Source organism: Haliotis rubra, unplaced genomic scaffold, assembly GCF_003918875.1.
Source record: "Haliotis rubra isolate DU_JTF1 unplaced genomic scaffold, ASM391887v1 Scf576, whole genome shotgun sequence".
In the NCBI taxonomy this organism is placed as follows: domain Eukaryota; kingdom Metazoa; phylum Mollusca; class Gastropoda; order Lepetellida; family Haliotidae; genus Haliotis; species Haliotis rubra.
Genome location: NW_025767275.1, coordinates 128,267 through 148,236, shown reverse-complemented (window position 1 = coordinate 148,236; position 19,970 = coordinate 128,267). Strand labels below are relative to the sequence as shown.

At 34.1% G+C, this 19,970-nt stretch overlaps 1 protein-coding gene and 1 long non-coding RNA gene across 15 annotated transcripts in view; one reads left to right on the top strand and one right to left on the bottom strand.

Moving 5' to 3' along the window:
- The window catches only part of LOC124254573 (anoctamin-4-like), a 120,152-nt gene that overhangs the window by 54,455 nt on the left and 45,727 nt on the right, over positions 1–19,970 (top strand). For 10 of the 14 annotated variants that reach the window (XM_046688409.1, XM_046688405.1, XM_046688404.1 and 7 more), the window contains 4 exons: positions 4,743–4,786; positions 8,911–8,985; positions 12,898–13,065; positions 14,606–14,608. In XM_046688409.1, the coding sequence (XP_046544365.1) occupies positions 4,743–4,786; positions 8,911–8,985; positions 12,898–13,065; positions 14,606–14,608 (290 nt within the window). The remainder of the gene's footprint in view (positions 1–4,742; positions 4,787–8,910; positions 8,986–12,897; positions 13,066–14,605; positions 14,609–19,970) is intronic. The other 4 variants (XM_046688411.1, XM_046688407.1, XM_046688406.1 and 1 more) reach the window with 2 other exon arrangements.
- Positions 193–18,636, bottom strand: LOC124254576. The gene is made up of 3 exons (XR_006892489.1): positions 17,199–18,636; positions 11,885–11,892; positions 193–203 (listed from the first exon to the last, which is right to left on the bottom strand). It is a non-coding gene; the product is annotated as an uncharacterized LOC124254576 (long non-coding RNA).

Sequence of the window (19,970 nt, the reverse complement as noted above, 5' to 3'; positions counted from 1 at the left end):
CATCTTCACTTTTTCACACCTTCGTAGACCTTAACAGGGACAAATTGTTTATTTTGATGTCATTGTTATTTTTTGTCGTGTTAACATTTAACACACTGATTTGTCATGTATTCCACACTGTGTATGTGGCAGTAATTGTGTCATGAATTGGTAAAATTGGAATTTTTGCTTGCATTGCCAGCAGTCATGGGCTCAAGATAAAACTGTGTACGAAAAAACTGTCCATTGTGAAATGAAAAATATTATTACTCTTTATGTCACATTTTATCAACGAAAAACCCAATATCCGTTGAATGACTGAGAGGTTATTATGTACCTGAAATGATAGATCATGCTTTACGTCATTCCATTGAGAAATGAAAAATTTTACTACTCTTTATGTGACATTTTATCATTTATATATGTCATGACTTGTGAGAGTAAATGTGGCATATGAATCTGTTGTACGGCTTGTAAACCCTAATGAATGTGTATGTGCATCGTGTGTCGCTGTCAACTAATATCTTACATTCTGTACAACAGGAATGACGACAGCTAATAACCTGACAGATACAGGCGTGTCACTTATTGGAATACGACCAATATTAACAGGTTCCTTCACCTCGTTGCATGATCTGTTTGTTGTTGTTTATAACCTTCAATCACCAATAATCTCATCCATTTCGAAATTAAAATCAAGTATCTTTACTTGTGTAAGTCTGAACTGACATTTGGGTCCTGGGTGTTGAGAAACAGAATTGTATTGGCATCGAAGAGTGTCCTTCTGTTTTGTTTTTAGCTTTTTTCAGGGATGCTTGTCATCATCATCATCATCATAGCAAGTCACTTGGATGTCAGATGTTGAATGTCTGTCACAGTGTTGTATATCATGTTTATTAATGGATATAGCAGAACTAAGCAGCATATGGCAGTGTGTCAAGATGGCAGTGTGTCAAGATGGCAGTATGTCAAGATGAAAGTCTTATTAATACATCCTCTGGCCTACCAACAGACTGCAATCCAAAACTTTCAAATGCCTTCACACGAAATCATCAGCATCAAATAATGAAAATGTAACCTAAAAATGAAGAAACATTGTTATGAATCTGTTAGCTTGCTGCCAGTAGGCATGGAATGGTAGAGCTAAAACACACAAAACACAATCCAAGTTAGACATGTTGAACAGGAAGGATGTTGACCGTTGTGTGACAAGGACAACTTTAAATAGTAAATTTATATCTTACAGAGCTAATGTGAAAATACACATCTAGAATATTCTGAGTTCTTGCTGTCAGATGAAAATTAATCTCTGTTGTTGATTGTTACAACATTACAGTCAACTTTCTTCCAGCTCTGCACAATCCCAGTTTGGAAGATTTTTTATTGTGTATTTTAGAGCTGCTGTTTCCATGTTTACGGCAACTGGGTCTTAGATGTATGACAATGTTTCATTTTTGGGCATGTTCTCATTGTTTTATGTTGCCGATTCCTGAGACATCTGAGTCTTTCATTGCTGTCTGTATTTCTTTTTTAGGCTATTGTTAGCCTACTGACACATGCAGATTTGGATTTCACAGTGAAATGTGCATCTGCCACCTTATGCATGACTACTGCTTAAGAGAAAGTTGTTGCCAGCCAAATTCTTAATCTGAGACTTTTCATTCAGCTGAGATAATTGTCTTAAAATTGTCCAGTGGTTTCACTTATTGATTCAAAATCATATTCAAACTTGTGTACCAGGGCCCTGTTCCACAAAGTGATCTTAGCATCAATATGATAGTCATTTATACAGCATAGACTTACAGTAGCACTAAGATTGCTTTGTGAAACTGGTCCCTGACCTACTGACCGGTCTGGTCATATCATTATAACTTTGGACAATTGATTTTAACAGGCTCACCTCTTATAAAATGGAAAAAACCCATTGTTTTGAAGAACTACTTGTGCAAAAATAATGTTACTTGTGGCATAAAACTTTGACATTTGCTAATCTCTTTATAATGCCAAATTCACTTTTATGCCAGAATCTTTTTATTGTCAGAGATGGCATTTTAAGTGTGACTGTTGAGAGAGAATGAAAGAAAGAAGAAAATATCAGTAAAAGAAAAATAGCAATCAACTAAAATTGTACCCTTGTTGCCAAAGTACAATGGCATGTATAACATGGTAGCAATAATATGCAGATCAGAAATCAGGAACATAGATATTTCATGAATAATTCATGTTAATCATAAAAAAGACTAATGTGTTATCATGGAGAAATGAGCTATTATGTGTGGATCACACACTGATTAATGTCAGATATTTGTTGCGATTCAGATTACCATCCACATATTCTTCACAGCATGCGTTCATAATGCTATGCATGTCAATATCAATGCATATTCATTGTCTATGCAACTAACACTATCCAGATGAAACTGGTTCTGTTGCTATTATATGTAATAAGTATACACTTCATGTTGTTATAAATGTCATTCATGTAAATGTTGAATTAATGAACATTAAATATTTATGTTGTTAGTGAATTGATGACTAAAATTGTTATGCCATGCAGAGAAAGTTTACATGAATGTTGCATAACTGCATTAATTGTGAGCTTTTCTATCTGATTATTAATCTTAATTAATTTTATATATTGTATTTTGTACAAGAACAGATTTGTTATTCTGAGCTTATTAATTTAGTTGCAGATGGAATGAGATTTGATGAATTGAAACTTTGGAAGGTTAATGGGAAGCTTTGTGTATGAATTATTTCAAGTCCCAAAAGAAGTGGGTTGTAGGATTGATAGGTAGTTCAGATTTGTAAGGCAATGCAAGTTGCTGTACAGAGTTGTGTCCCCTGGCTGTGACAGGATCTGTGATTGAGTTTAAATCATGGATATGACATGATCCTTAGTTAGCTAAAGAGGTCATTGTCACCATGTGACGTGACTTTGCTGAAAAAGTGTTCAAGATGGCAGCAGATATTTATCCACCTAAGATTAGTTATCCTAAGGCGATTTAACATGTTAAGATATGTTTCAAAAACATAGTGCAACAGATATAAATAGTTATTCACATGAATACTTTTATCAAGGAATAAACGTATCAAATGTAAAATAATTGCTAAGATTGAAACATTTTAATATTTTTTGTAAGGCAATAAAACAATACATCACCACAATGCCACTTTCGCCTAATGACAATACTACTTGGGGCCAAGGCAACATGACACACGCCATGGCTTGTACCTATTCCTTTTTACGTTTCTCACATTGATAGATAACATATGAGTTCTAAGTTAACACACTTGTAAAATATATTCGTAAATATTCGATTTCTGGTGGCCATGAGTAACAATTTTCAATTTCGATGCGGTTCGATTCAGTGAATATGCAAGTGAATTGTGACAGGACTAGTATACACGAACACTTTGTGTATGATCAGGTATATCTACTGACCTAAATGTAGAGATCTGTCAGTGGCAAACTTTTCCTACATGTTTTCATGCTTCAGTTATTTTGTATTGCTCAGCCATGAAGCTAAGCAGGTCATGTGAAATACACTACACTTGTCAGTCATGCATGAGTAATCAACACGTTCATGTCACGTAAATACATGAAGATGTGATTGTTGTTCTGTAGGATTTACAGGTTTATCAATATTAGATTCTTTCAAATAATCTCAGTAACAAAACTTGTGTTTTCATATTTCATTTTAGTAGGAGCATTTAGTATAGTGAGTAGTGACATGTGACTTTGTAGATAAAATGACTTTGTAGACAAATAGCAATTAATTACAGTGTTAGTGTTTTATTTTAAAATAAATGTTGAGTAAATGGTGGATCATATTGGTTTGGAAAGAACTTTAAAATCTTTTTGCTATTGGCATCAACATGAAAGATCAGGGCCTAGATTTTCGAAGCTCTCTTAGCGCTAAGATAGTTGTAAGTTAATGTTAATGTATGGCACTTACGACCATCTTAGTGCAAAGAGAGCTTTGAAAATCTAGGCCCTGTACAATGACTTATCAAAATTTTATTCACAGCTGACCCGCATTAAGTGGACATTGTAGCCCCAGTGTCCAGTCCTCTAAATCTACTTACCCATCTATGGGAGTTTTCATGTTTACACTTCTCACATTTCACTTGGACTTGATATTTGGGGCTAAATTAATTTTCTTTGAAACATGTTGGGCTATATCAAATTATTTTTTAGAAACAGTTATATGTAAATTAGTAGCTGAATCCTGGGTAGTAAATCTGAGAGGTGTGTTCATGAGTTAATCAGCTGAATCCAGTATGCTGACTCAGCAATTTATAAACTTTCCAAGTACTCTATTGATGTATTAAGAAATTATGCATTTCTACTTCATCGATTCTAAGTACTTAACATACTAATGGTGATAATTTCAAATGTGTTTATCAGAGACCTGAAGTGTCTACCATTTTTCCTCTGCTTGTATTCTAACTACTTCAAGAGAGTTGATTGTTCTATATTCTTTCAGTGCAGATGGAACAGGTGGATGTTTTGATTACATTGCAAATGAAGAAAAAGAACTAACTTAACACTATGATAGAAAATATGTTACAGTCTGTCAATAACATGTTTTCTCTAACAGCATGAGCTTGCATGATGTACAATCTATATGAAATAATGATATATGCTCTCACTTGTCAGCAATATGTAATAATTTTTATGAGTCATAGAACTGCATGATGACATTTAATTCGCCAATAAACATACACTCTCATATAGGTGACGATGATCTGTGTTTCAGGATCAGTAGAAAATGGAGAGAAACCAAATGCTACCAAACATGAGGTAAGAACATCCTGGTGAAATGTACCATTGTGAAATGTACGCCTTTCCCTTGAAATATACAACACCAGGGAAGGGGAGATATGCTTGTGTGTATAAAATCCAGTTGTCTATATCAACAACCCAACCCCCCTCCCCCCCACAATCTGACACCTGTGTTGTGATATATATGAATGATAAGTCATACTTGGGGTATAATTATTGTTTCAGAAATTCAGAACAGGGGAAAATTCTTGTATATTTTTTGTCAAAATGAAAAAGGATTACTAGTCTAAATATCTGAGAAGATTTTAGACCATTAGATAAAGTTTCTAACAGATTTACCTTAAATTTGATCACTGCAGATAATTATCAGCAAAGCATGTTATGTTAAATTATTTTGCATTGCTCGCAGTTATTCATTTCTGCGTTGTCATGGTTATCATAGAGTTGTTTGTTGGCATGACATTTTGGACTGATTGATTTATTCATTTTATGCAACCTTAATAATTGTTCATGTTTTACTGATGATTGCAAACTTGTCACTTACCACTTTGATTGTGATAGATTGTGTTTGTGAGAATCTACCTGTACACAAGCTTACATACAGAACACAACCTGGGATATGACAGTCATTTGCAGGAACATCGTCCTGGAGATTTTCAATCATCTGAAATGCCAAGTCAAGTCAGGTTTCAAATGGGTAATAGGTTGAAGGGGGTTTATCGTAGCACATACACTGCACATATTCAGATGAATCTTTGAAGTATAAATGTTGAAGTAAAAATATATAGGATATTGATACAGATTATAGCCATCGATGACTAATTATTAATCAATTTTCAATAAATATTGGAGTAGTAACTTTGAGCAAAAATGCCAAAAAAACTCTGAAAGAAATTATAATATTTTACACCACTGGTAAATGGTGACATGTTTTTACATGGATTCCGAATGAAACAGCATCCTGAACATAGTTCAGAAGCAGCCCATGAATAAAAACCTAACTTTGTGTATTGTGTGAGTAAACTAAATGTATATTCTATCACAAAAGTTTATGTACGATATCATTGATGATGCTATTTTCCGATTATCAATCTTTTTAGCCAGCCCTAAAAATATATCGTATTCTACATTGATATTATTTTTTCTTACCTACCTACCAGGATGTTGTGCTAAACAGTATTTAATGGATAAATAAATCTAAATCTGCCCCATAGGTTTTGGGTAGAGCCACAGTGGTTTTCAATCTTTTATGTAAGCAGTCGCTCATAAACAGCAAATGCCACTGACTATACAATGCTATAACTTTAAGACCCAACACTGGTGAATCCATTGATCTGCCAGCTGTCATTATGAATAGATATGTACTTACACCTAGAGAATACAGTCAAAACTCCCACGATATGTATTGAATAAACATACAAACCTACTCTGTATGACAGGAGACGTACACAACTGGAGACATACAATTACAGCAACACAGGAAGAATTTTAAGAGTCTAGTCCTTCTTTCTCATACCACCTGGATGGTTGTTCATGCATGATCAGATCATGAACTTTCACGAACCAAGAGCCTGTGACCTGGGAGGGTGTGACTTGATTGCATGTTAAGGCCTATTTAACACATTAGAGTCCTTAACTAGTAGTGTTATGATTGTGATAGCTTGTACATTGACAATGGTGGGAAAATCCAAGATTATAAGGATCATTTGTATGTGACTTGAGCTTCTGTCCACAGCTGGTGATTTAGAAAGAATCTCAGATGAGTGTCTGTAGATAATAAATGTATCAATATAGGTTGTTTAAAGTCTTTTTTAAAGTTTTTTTTATCTAAGTTGATATATTTGATATCGTAGGACATGATGGTGAAATCTAATTTATCTTCTTTCAAAGTCTGTCAGTTTGTAAACACTGTACCTGATGTTGAAAGTGAAAGAGAGCAACTAACAGGTATCTAAGCAGAGATTTGTGATATCATTATACATGTATTATGGTAACGGTGAGGTCACAATAGTTGGAAAAGCATTCTGATGCAATTTCGTTGTAGTGGTATCTCCCAGATAACAACAAAGCGATAACTTATGGAAGCCAATTTTAGATGATAATCAGAATAATCAGATCTAAACTGATAATAGCCGAAGATTATAAGAATGGTTTTGTTTGATTTTTCATCTTGATATATTTTCCTGTTCATCAAATTTCAGTATATCTTAAACATTTATTGATATTAATAGATAGAAGTTAAAACCTTTATGCTTAAGATGGTACAACTCCCAGTGAGATCTTCTAGATTTAAAGATTCCTGATTAACCGCGACATGCGTCTTTGTATTTTTGTTGTTTCCAAATATTTTTAAGAATCAAGCTGCTTTTTACAGTGGCAAGTGACTTGTTTTTAGTGTGATAAAGAAAATGGTAAAATATTCAGACTTGTATCATTCAATCTGTCACTTACGCCATGTATCATAAAGTGAAATCAGATGCTGATGTGTAAAAAGATGTTCATGGGATTTTGTGGTTCAGCTTTCATTTTATAAAGTAGAAGGTGAAGGATGGTTGTTGAATATGTTGGTGAAGGTGCTTGCATATCTAAGGGATGAGAATGGGCACACAGATGAAAATATAGCGTATACAGAACTTCATTAAATAGAGAATGACTTTCATTTTACACAGCTCCGATAGGTATTCCAGTTAAATCTTGGCATGTCTGCTAAATGAGCAAGAAAACCCAAAGTAATGACGTAGGAGAAACACGTATGATACTGACAGAACATAATTCGCAATATATGCCAAGCTGGCACTGGAACCCCAAGATTCTTATCATGCATTAGGGATGTAGCACTATATATCAAACTGATGTGCTGGATTGGTGCTGATTTGGCCACTGTTTCTCTATACATTAGACCTTTTAAGTTTATTATAACATTTGTGTACAAATAATCAGTTATGCTGCATACTATTTAACCTAAGTAATTAATAAGTCTTCCTTTGGCACCAGTCTTGAATTTTAAGAAATCCTGCATTTTGAGACCTATACCCATTCATCCAGAGACAAGATCAGAATGCTTTTTGTACATATTTTCAATGTATTCAATATTTTGACCGATGGTCTACACAATGTCTCAGAAATAATTCTGTCTTTGTGCCCAGGGTTGTATGTAAGCTTGTGTACAGTGATGTGATGTGATGATGTGGTATGTCATGTCCCAGCAGGCTCCTCAACACCATGCTGCATCGATAGTACTGGCATACTCAGCATGTCCGGAATTGGTAGGAACATGGGCTTTGAGCTTTGTGTTTGAAACCAGACCCTAAATCATTAATTTTCACCTAAAAGGAGTTAAGATGAAGAATTCATCAATCATAACAAATTATTTCAATCACAGCATGTACATCATCACCAGCAACACATGCACCATAATAGCATGACAGATGACATGACATACATGACGTCAGATAATTGTATCAAGAACACAGCAAGAACAGTCTCTTGTAAGAACCTGACAAAGAGTATTTTAGATGGCCCGATCATATATGTGGGGAATATCAGTATTTAGACTTGCTTGGATACTTGTTCATAATATCAATCACTGGACCGTGTGGTCCAGACTAGATTATTTATTTCTTATCATACAGCTGGGATATTGCAGATTGCAGTATTACACAACAAATACACAGACAAACAGCATTGTGTCATGTTTTGTTTGATACTCTTGAACATATTCCCATTTCTGTTCAATTATATTTTAGTCTTCATATTTCCCCCATTTTCAGAGATTTAAAATGTTTACTATTATGTGTACAAGGTGCTGAGTGTGCTATTCTATTATAAAACATTTCACAGCACAGACAGCCTGACCATGAGAAAAATGTTTCAGGTTTGGGGCCCTACTTTCAATTTTCTCAGCCTTTGTTAAGAAATTCTTTCTCACTACTTGAGTGAAGGTATGCATATAGTTTTCACTCAGAAGTCTCTACAACTTTAAAACTCTCTTCCAAATTTTCCTTCTTTAAACCTTTTCTATCTTTAAATCATGAAATTCAAACCAGCCCCAAACCTGTATTCCTGACTTCTGGGGATGGTCAGGCTCGACCTGTACCCTTGTTTGACCTTGACCAGTGTCACCTCCACCTTCACACGTCCAGTTGCAGGACCCTGAAGAGAGTCGGGAAGACCTGGTCCTCTTGTCCCGTGAGGACAATGACCAGCTGCATCTTAAGGTGACACATGCACTGACCTCTTGTACCTTCCGTCTGTCCATCCATTGTACGTCCACCTTCTGTCCATCCATCCATCTGTATGCTGTGTTCTCCATATTGTAGCCTTATTGTTTGAAAGACCAAGACCAAGGTTATTATGCGGTGTTCCAAGGAAGTGTTCCTTGTGCTTTCCCTAAAATATTTGAGTGACTGATTTTGTTCTAACTCTCAGTAATCATAGTTTTTCTACATATAATATCAGTATAAAGGTTTGAAGGATCACATTCAATTAATGAATAAAGCAGATTGACTGATAAAGCTTTAACGGATGTAAACACGTAAACAATCTGTTATTACCAGTCATTTGACAGGCAAAGTCAGTGACTCATTTTGGTTCAGACATATAGAGAATGGCATTATTAAGATACGATTCAGAAGTTTGCTTGTCACAGTGATCAGGGTTTGATTCCCATCAGGACTCATTCTGTGAAACTCTTCAAGACACAACCTGTAAAGCTCTTTGGCATTACCTGTGGAACCCTCCACGGTACATTCTGTGATACCTTTCAGGGCATATTCTTTAAAACCCATTGAAGTATTCCGGATGCGGTTGTGCAGAATTAAATGTCTTTGAAATAATGAGTCTGATCATTTCCTGTAAAACCATTGTCCCGGCCGGTGTTCTTGAAGCTGCTGTGCAGAATTTAATGTTTTTGAAATAAAGAGTCAGATTAGTTCCTGTAAAGTTCCTGAAATGGCTCAGGGATATTGCTGCTTGTAGTGAGATGTTATGGCGCTTTAAGAGCTTTCAGAGCTTTATAAAGGTGTATTCATTCAATACTGATAGGAATGTATTTGTTTCTCAATCAGTAATTTCATTTAAGATTTAATCTGTAAGTCTCTAAGACTTTTAATGTGACTATTTAGAACCAGAAATCTCAAGGCTAGAACTGCTATTTTCAGTCTAATGCTAAAGATTCCCTCCCTTTCCATCTTCTGTTCATAATATGGTTAGATAGTTCTTTATGATTACATACATAGATAATTCATCACAGTTATATGCTTAGATAGTCCATGACGAGCCACACTTATTGTATCCTCCCCTACTTGTAGTGCCAGAAGGTCTGTAATGACATTCAGCAAAAATGATAAATCTATATTACAACATCATATGTCAATATCTGAATATCACCGTATCTGTGCTTTGAATAGCCTGCATGCCTGTATCACAGCATTGGGGGCAGAGGTAGAACTTTCAGATTGCATTTTGGAGCCAACAGTTCAAATCAGGACTTTGTTCAATATGTAATTTGCTTTTGTAAAAATAGTTGATCTGAACGATGTTTAAGCAGTTGAGTAAAGGTAAAATATGAAGTCATGTTACAATGAAATCCAAATGGTATGGTAAAATATGCTTTATCATATTGCAATAGAGATAGGAGAATAATAACATATGTTCTGATGATACATTACCATGAGAAAGTACAGATCCGACTTGTGACATTACTTAGCTGACTAAAGTATATTCCCAGATGCTGCAAAATATATGGCATGCATCATGTATAAAATTGGAGGACACAGTATAACTGTCAAGACAACCAACTAACAATACCCTGCATGAACTACTGATGCAATGGAGCTGGACATCTTAGAACACGTAAACACTGTAAGTGATGCTGCAGTGGACCACAGTAGCATTGAGAGCATGGCGTCATGTAGGGTGAGACAAACCTGCATGTCAAGCATGGCACCATGCAGGGTGAGACAAAGCATGGCATGTAGTTGTGAGGCAAAGCTGCATGTCGAGCATGACGTCATGTAGGGGTGAGACAAGGTTGCATGCTTTCATGGTCATCATTGTTCCATACTGCACAACTTATCAGATGCACTCATGTTTTGACTGATAGTGTTGAATTATTGTGTTTCTTGTACTTAAGTTTCTTCAGTAACATGGAATAATGGTGTTTGTCAGTAAATATGTTGCATGTTGCAGATATAGGCCTGGAGATGTACACCTCCAGACAAGAATTTCAGAAACCGAAATACATATTTTTATAACCTATACAACTATTTCTTTGTAGATTATGTTTTGAATTGTAATGTATTGTATTAGAGAAAACAGTTCTATCATCTGAGCAATGGCAGACATCCATGCATCATATCATTTTTCTAATGTGCATAAACACTAATAACTAGGTGTTGGAGACCAGACTATGAGGGTTTCTGGTATCATGAAGTTACTGTCAACCCACCCTATTTGTAAAACTGGTTTGGTATTAATCATGTTTTATTCGTACAACATTGGCAAGGGAAGTCAGTGAAACAATAATGTATATTATACTAATATTATCCCTTTCAGTAATTTCAAAAGTATTTTCTCTGAAGCAGTCAAGACAGTTCATTTGTAAAATTATCAGTATTATATTTGTATACTGTGAGATAAGGTTATTTGGGTGTTAAATGTGAATCAGCAATGTTATTTGCTTACTTTATTGTGTGATACAATGTCAAGCTGATACTGAGTATTAACATAAATCTTACTGCCATATTACATACTGTTAGGTAAGCAATTTCTTCATGAGGCCCTTCTGGTTCCAAGTACATGTATATGAATTGTTACTGAACCATTTCTAAATATGTTTATAGCCAAAACATTATTTGAAATAAAGTACTGATATTGATGCACATGAAATAAATATTTTTTTTAGCTTAAAACACAAAAAGGGTTTGCATGATAAATGTTGTATATATTTTGTTTATTATGAAATGTCAGTCAAAAATGTTATAATTGATTGCTTAAGGCAATTTGTCTGCATGATTTGATTGTCCTATTGAATTTTGATTGTCATACTAACATTTTTATAGGTTTATCGATTTTGTGTTAATGTATACTAATACATATATCAGTCCTTACTTGTACTTTAAAACCTGTGGATGGAGTACACCATAATCTACCTTCAGAGGCATGAAGTTGGGAATGAATTATTCACAAATATTTCTATAAAATGTTGGGATTCTACTTAGAATTGGTTTCAAGCAACTATATATGCTGGTTGTAAGAGGCAACTTAATTGATTGAGTGGTTAGGCTCAGTGCTGGTTGGTGTGCATCCTAAGGCAGTCCCAGAGGACATGGATCGTTGCTCATGATATCTATCACTGGATTGTCTGGCCCAGACAAGCTGCCATCATATAGCTGGAACATTGCTGAAATATGTTAATCAACCAACAAATAATATTTTATGACTTTATGTACTATTTAGAAACAATATCATCTGCATTTAGGAGAATTGTCTGTAAGACAAACATGAGCTAAGTATATTGAAATTATTGTTTTAAAAAAATCTTTCATATTTGTGTCTCCATTCATGTGAAAGGATGTAAGGAGTAGTTTTATTTTTTGGATGTTACTGAGGCAGGGACTTTCCAAGGCATATTCAGAGGCCAGTTTATATTTGACTCCAGTTTATAGGAAATGTTCTTTAATTTCTAAAAATTAGAATAAACTCTTTCCCAATTCAAATTGCTGTTTTATGGTAGCATACTGCTTGACTTAACAAAGGTAACTTCTAGTTTGATGGCAGGTGAAGCGAAAAAATCACTTTATGCTTAGTGTTACACGTGTTCATTGAATGCAGTGTTGAAATACTTGATATGTAAAGAACTTTGGTATTTCGATCATGCTTTGCTTTGCTAGCAACTGGCGTCTCTTTCAAATCATCAAGACCCCCCTCTCCTGTACGTCAACTTTCACAAATGTGATGGTCTGGGTAAAAGGAACAAATTATTATGACAGGATTCTAGGATGTTTGCTTCCTGAAATATCAAAACTTTGTTATGTTGCACTTTTCACTGGTTTGATTATTGACATTCATGCCAGTGAAAGGGTTAAAGGCATGTGCACTTACTATTTTGATTTTCTTGTTTTTCATAGACTGACCCAGAGTCCATGTTCTTTAATGATGGAAGAAGAAGAATTGACTTTGTTCTCGCTTATAAGACAAACACTGGTTCCAATGAAGAAAAGCGCAAAAAACGAAGGGACGTGTTTGAAGAAAACCTCAGAAATGAGGGATTAGAACTGGAAATTGAAGAAAAGAAGGTGAGAATTATTGCTGATAATTACAGAGGTTTTGTTAAATATGATTTTGAATTAAATATAAATGAACATAAGAGTGTAAGTGTATTCATTGTCAGATATATTGATAGGTTTGTTTCAATAATCAAGTTCCATTGCTTAGTGATTGATTGAGAACTCTCTTAGTGACTAAGCAGGTTATTAGATTTTTAATTACTTATCTTTATAACAAATTGTTTTTCTATTTCTCTCTCTATATATGCAGAGTGTGGCTTATCTTACTAATGTTTTGATGCCAATTAATATTTCAATTTCTTCTCCCTATCATTGTAGACATAACAGTAATATTTGCAACATTTACAAATTATGAAGCTAGTCTTTTCAGTTTGATGTAGATGTTCAGGGAACATCTTATTGTAATTGTTAATATTATATTGATATGTATGATGGAAGTTTATAACATATTTTCTCTCTTCATTTCTCAATGTTACATAATCAGTGTTTCAATGCATGTGCATGTACCATGAACTTGAGAATGACAAACTCATGGAACCATTCCTACATTCCATTAACCATTTTTTGGATCACAAGGGTATAATGAGTCAAGACAAAGAAGGACATGATGAAATAATGTGTCAGAACTTTATTGTAAATATTCATATGAAATAATTTTAGAAATTACAGGACTATTGATAAAGAACTGTCTAGCTTTGATGTTTGTGAAACTACGTTGATATTCTGCTTTGGCACCGAAATTCATGACTGGTATTTAATAGAATTTTAAAAGGCAGTTTGAGACATTTTTGGTAAGAAATTGCCTTAATTTAAGTTATTAAACAAATCAATATGGTATTATATTAAAGAGAAATACATGTAATTCCCTTTCAAAAATAGAGTAGTACATGTGAAGGGTTGAAGTGGAAATCTAGTCATTACCTTATCATGGTCTTCTTGTAGAAAGTGTTTATTATGATTTTTTTTGTTGGAAATGTTTAAGTACAATGTATTGACTATATCTTTTGTGTTGTGTAGCGCTAGAACCTAGCAACAAGATATTAAGATTGTGATTGTAAATGTACTTAGGAACATGTAGTTGAGTAAAGTTATATGATGGTTGAAAACAGCATAAATGCTTGACAGATTACCAAAAGAAAATCTTTGTCTTTGAAGCAGACAATATGAAATATTATGATTCAATCATGTACACAAGTCCACTTTCATCTCTGCCTGCCACTGTGAACTGGACATGGGCACACAATGCTTTTAGAGTGGTCTCCCCTGTCCTGAAATAGAAAGATCCATCTTTCCTTTTTGTGATTGTTTTGTGTAACCTATTATTTTATTAGTACTAAAAATATTGCTAAAATATATCTAACATGGATTTGAAATTCTGTCTGAAATGTTTTCAGATTGATTTTGATAATTATTGTATGTATTCTGCATTTGAGGCAATATCTCGCAGAACAGAACAACTTTTGGTATTTGTACAAGCATTTATGGCATGTCTATGATTCTTTACATAGTTACTGATCATTTATTTTACTTTTTCTTAACAATTCTATAGGCGGTGAGTATACCATACTAGCAAACACAGTCGTGTTACCTCACTACATTCAACCCCCTCCAAGCATGAATGTTGAAATCCGCGTAAAACGTGACAGCAACTTCCGAGTCCAAGAATGCTTCCTTCATTGTGTGGTGGATCTTTGTTCAGTTGTAGCATTTTTAACAATTTTAACCTGTTCGATATTTGCAGCTGCTGAAACATATGTGCTGAAGTTAAGCTGAGACCCCACAGCTTCTGCGCTGAAATTGTTACTTTGGAAGTGGAATGATTAACCATTGGTCGTAGATGTAGTTGCTTTTGTCCAAACATGCAAACATGCTTCCAAGTTGGATTAATTAACATTGAGTTTTGTGGATGATCATGGTGAAATTATGTGTGTGGAATTTGTTTGCTTTGCTATGAGTTTTTGGACCACATTTTGAACAACTTACATAACAATCTTGTTCAATATAATCCCCTTGAAAAGAATTCTTTTGAATAGAAATGATCTAAAAAAGTCTGGAAATGTATTTGATAATGTCTTGTATTTTTTTATAAAATAGACAAAAAATCTTTGTAGCTTCATTTGAACTTCTTCATTGGTATTCCTATGTTTGATACTGGAATTCGTAGGTGTATATGTAACTGATTTACAAAAGAAAGAAACATCAGCAAAAATGATTAAAAAAATAGTAGTTACTCTCTCAAAAGTTGTTTTTTTTCAAATTTCTTCATTTTTAAACATATTTGCGATATGAAGATTATTTATCACCATCATTGTGTTGGTGAAAGTAGGATTTCCACGAGTTCCACCATGTCTAACAGGTGTGGGTGAGTGTGTTAAATCTTTCTGTTGGGAAGAATGATGTCTTTGTGTAGTGCTTTGGGATTCAGGTATTCTTGGACTTCTGGAGGATCAAAATACTCAGTGGATTGTTTAACATTGTTTATTAAAATCCGAAAAATAATCATTTGTGGTGATATGGCAGGAATTCTGAAATTTTTCATTATGCCAATCAGAAATTGGTCCCAGTTTTAACGACAATGAGTGACCCTCTTTTGATACCTGTTATGAATTTGCTGTCACGTTTTATGTCTATGACATTAAGCTTTTCAATATGATCGAAGGTGTTAAACATTATTTAGCTCCAAATATCTTTCTACTATTGATATGAAAACACACACTGCTATTGCAGGATGAATTAGACAAAAATGTTATAAAGGCTAAACAATCACAAAGCTTTAATAAATGTTTCATGTTACGTCCCAAAAATTATCATATGAACATGGTCATGACTATATGTTCATATCTGCCATTAAATTACAAATAAATAGGATTCTTTGAAAAGATTTTAATATTTTAAAAGATTGTTTATATGATAGTATGATGAGAAAGGACACATTCTAAATACGTAATAATTTTCAGACAGTTCAGTCTAAAGAGGATGGGGTAAATGTTTGTTGTACTCAAAACACAAGTCATGTATGCTACTTGCACATTTTTATCAATGATGCCATTATTATTTTATGGTATTTGCTTTTATATGTTTTATCCCTATATGCAACTCCACTGCAAAACAATTTGTTTCCTTTTCACCTTATTAACGCCCAAAAAACTGCATTGGAAGTTTTATGTGATTACTGTTGAAATATGAAAAGTAAAAACACAAATTAAAATTGCACTAACACATACCACATGCTAAGAACATGATGCAGCTTATCTCAACGAATAAACTTAAAATATTAAAACTGTAACAGTCTTCACATGCTCATGAATGCAAGTTTAACAAGTTTAAGCATTAAGTTATAATAAGCATTTGTATGGATGACAGCTTCTTTGGGTGCAGATATAAGCATCTTTAACTAGCACTGAATGGTGCCAAGCACAGTGCAGAATAACAACAATAAACAACACAGATAGTGGTGTAATGATTCAACAATACTGTATTGTATTATTACGAGGCTTTCAGGACAATTGCTTTTCAACTGTTGTATCATGATACGTAATAGGGGTGCAACGATTCAGTTTGATTCATCAAAAAGCGAATCTGACTTCTTAGTTTCGATTTTCGATAACCATTATCACTATTTCATGTGGATATTGGAATACCTATTTAAATATTTCCACACAGCAAGAACGCAATTTTGACTCAAGCAGTTTCGAGCACCAAAATAAGGCGAAACTTGACGCTGGGCTAATTATCCAGTGGGAATTGTTGATAGTAGACATCGCCAAGTTGACGATGGATTTCACGCTAAAAAAGCTGGCTCTGAGAGTTAAATGAAATCTGATATTTTTACTTGTATGAAGAATCGAATCGAAAAAGATCAAATGGAGGGTCCAATATTGAAAATCGAATCGTATGGATGTCTGAGTGAATCGTTGCAGTTCTAATACATAACAATGCAGGGTTAAAATGATAAACTGAACTGTACAACAAGTTTTATAATAGCATATCAGTCATAGTGCTCTTTAGACTGTATGTTTCCACCTTAGAATATCTCTTTTTGTTCTCTGAAATTTAAGGGACTGATTCAGGGTTGTGATTCACCTGCTGAAAGAAAGAATATCAACTTATAATATTAATAAAAAAGTACTGTATCAAGATACAAATGATATTAAATCATTAGTGTAGGGATATGTATAATATTGTCCTACTGTATTCTTACACCTCTGCTAAAACACATGCCAAAAGAAAATATAATCCAATATCTTACCAATTGTTGATACATCCAAATTGTTTGAGATTCATGCAGTGCTGTGAAATGTATATTGGATCATGTATTTTCGCAATTATCCAGCTCACTTTTCAATATCACACAGATATATATCTGATATATTATGTAGAATAGTGTGTGCATGAATATCTATAACCTTGATGAAATTGAAGAAATTGGTACAATGTCCAGATGCTGATGCTACAGTACTTGGCCCAGCATCATGGCTTATACACCAGTTGACATAGTTCCATACAAACCTTAAAACAGAGAGATAAAAACATATACTTGTCACACTAGTGAGTTTTTAGCTCACCAGCCTCATAGTCACAAGTGGGCTAATGTTATGGCCTATTTGTCCATCATCCGTCAAAGTTGTCCATTGTCCAGGTGTGTACACATCTTCCTTAGGAACCACAAGATAAGTGAAATTGAACTTCACATTCCTTTTCCCATAATACACCAAATTCGTTTGTGTAGTCTGCAACTGATTTTCAATATGGCCGCCATGCCAGCCATATTGAACAGTCTATTTATGACCATTGTTTAGTCATATTTTTTTTCAAAATGAAATGACATGAAATTTGGTACGTGTGGCATTAGTAGTTGCACTCAACATGTATCATTTGTGTATTTTCCAAAATTTTATACTAAGTCTAACATTGTTAGAACACAAAAAGCCCTCCAAAAGCATGTTTACCCACTTTTGTTTTGAATATTTTGTTTGTTGCTGGTAATGAGATCAGTTTCAATATGGCTGCCATAGTGGCCATATTTTATGATAAGATTCAAACAACAACAATTGATAAGCATGATATTTTAGGGAATATATCTCTTACATAGATGACATAGTGAACAAAATCAGTGGGTATTTGTTGTGTTCATTATCCTCCAATATTCAAAACAAATTTCATAATGATTAAAACTAGTCAGATTTTGCGTTCAGCTGCTTGTTGAATGGCATACTCCAATATTTAACCAAGTTCATGTTTTGAAACTAATGTTTGCATGAAATTATTATAATGTATATGTTTGTCAATACAGAAGTTCTTGAATAATTAAATATTAAAGAGTAATTGAACATTTTTATCAAAGGTTAATTTATTTTTGCTCTGATTCCTAAATGATTACTTACTGTAAATTAGATGCTCAAAGGCTGATTGTAACTTTACAATTGCTTCTCCAATCAGCAAGTATGTACCAGATGCTATGAAATGTTTCAGGTTAAACCATCAAACACTACTACTCAGCATGATATTACATCATCCATTTTACATATCTCATAATACATCATCAGTATTGCATTGTGTTCATCTAAAGTTTAACAAATAAAAGTATACTGGGACTCTCTATTATCGCGGCACGCGAAAACATCGGGAAAGCAGAAACACCACACCCACATCGGCTGTTTACATATGCAAATTACGTAAAAAATATATTCATCGCTCTTGAAAAAGTCATTTATTTCATTTGAATGTTATGTGTAATCGGAGAAATATTAAAGCATTCATCTTTTCAGTAAGTTCTAGAACATTTTGAAACTAGTATGACCCCTACTGCCATTACATCTAGCATGAATCAAAACTTACTTCATCAAGAGCAATCCTGCGACAACTATAAGGTCATTTGCATATTTTCCGTGCTAAAAATATAACAGGAAGTGACGTATTATGCAACTTCACTCTGCACACGGCAGCAACTTGTATGGTACGTTTTAAGCCGGAAAAACAATATTTTGTAACGCTATTGTTACCTTGTATCCGAATCAATAGAAGTTTCAGAAGTTTGGGTTAAAAACTTGATAATATTACGAATGTGAATGAAATTCCTAAATATTTTTAATGATCAAACTATTTAGATTCGTTACTTGTCTTAGTAAACGTTTCACAGTGTCATCTGCTTGTACCGCGTGCCATAGTAAGAAAGTAGCAATACCGCGATAATAGAGAGTTGCTTCAATTTCCGGGTCAAACGAGACAATCGGAATTGCCGCAATGGTATTAAACGAGTTGCGACCATGTGTCACATTATTTGTGACAGAAATGAAGATTAAACATCAGTCAACTGAAAATATACATAAAATGCTAAATGTCAGTAGCCGTTCATAATCCCGATGGCGACAACATTAACTACCGCGATAATAGAGGGTCCCATGATAAATGAGGTTTATCTTCACATCCAGGTCTCCCTTCCCAAGCATACTACTCAAAACAACTTAGAGAACGCCTGATTCTTACAGGTTACAACAATCCATCATGTCGTGGTGTTCTCTCACTTCTGTTGAGTAGTATATGTTCAGAATGATAATTTTAACAAACATGGATATTCTTTAGGATTTTCCCAATTACCTAGACCCTAGACCAAAAATGGCAAGTTTGTTTTGGCTAATAAGTTATGAAAATTCAGAAAGTAGTAGATCAATAAGTAAAAGAAGTAACTCCTTTACTTATTGCGGAAACCAAGCAATAATGTTACTTCATTTTTTGTTCCTATTCCATTGGCCAGAACATGCATACTTTTAACTAGTTTTAAGAGAATAATATCAAAAAGATGATTTTTGCAATTTTACTTAGAATATCAAACCCTGACTCTATAGTTTTGTAGAATGTAAAGAAACTAATACAAGACCAACCTTTTCAAAGGGAGATAATCAATATGCATCATC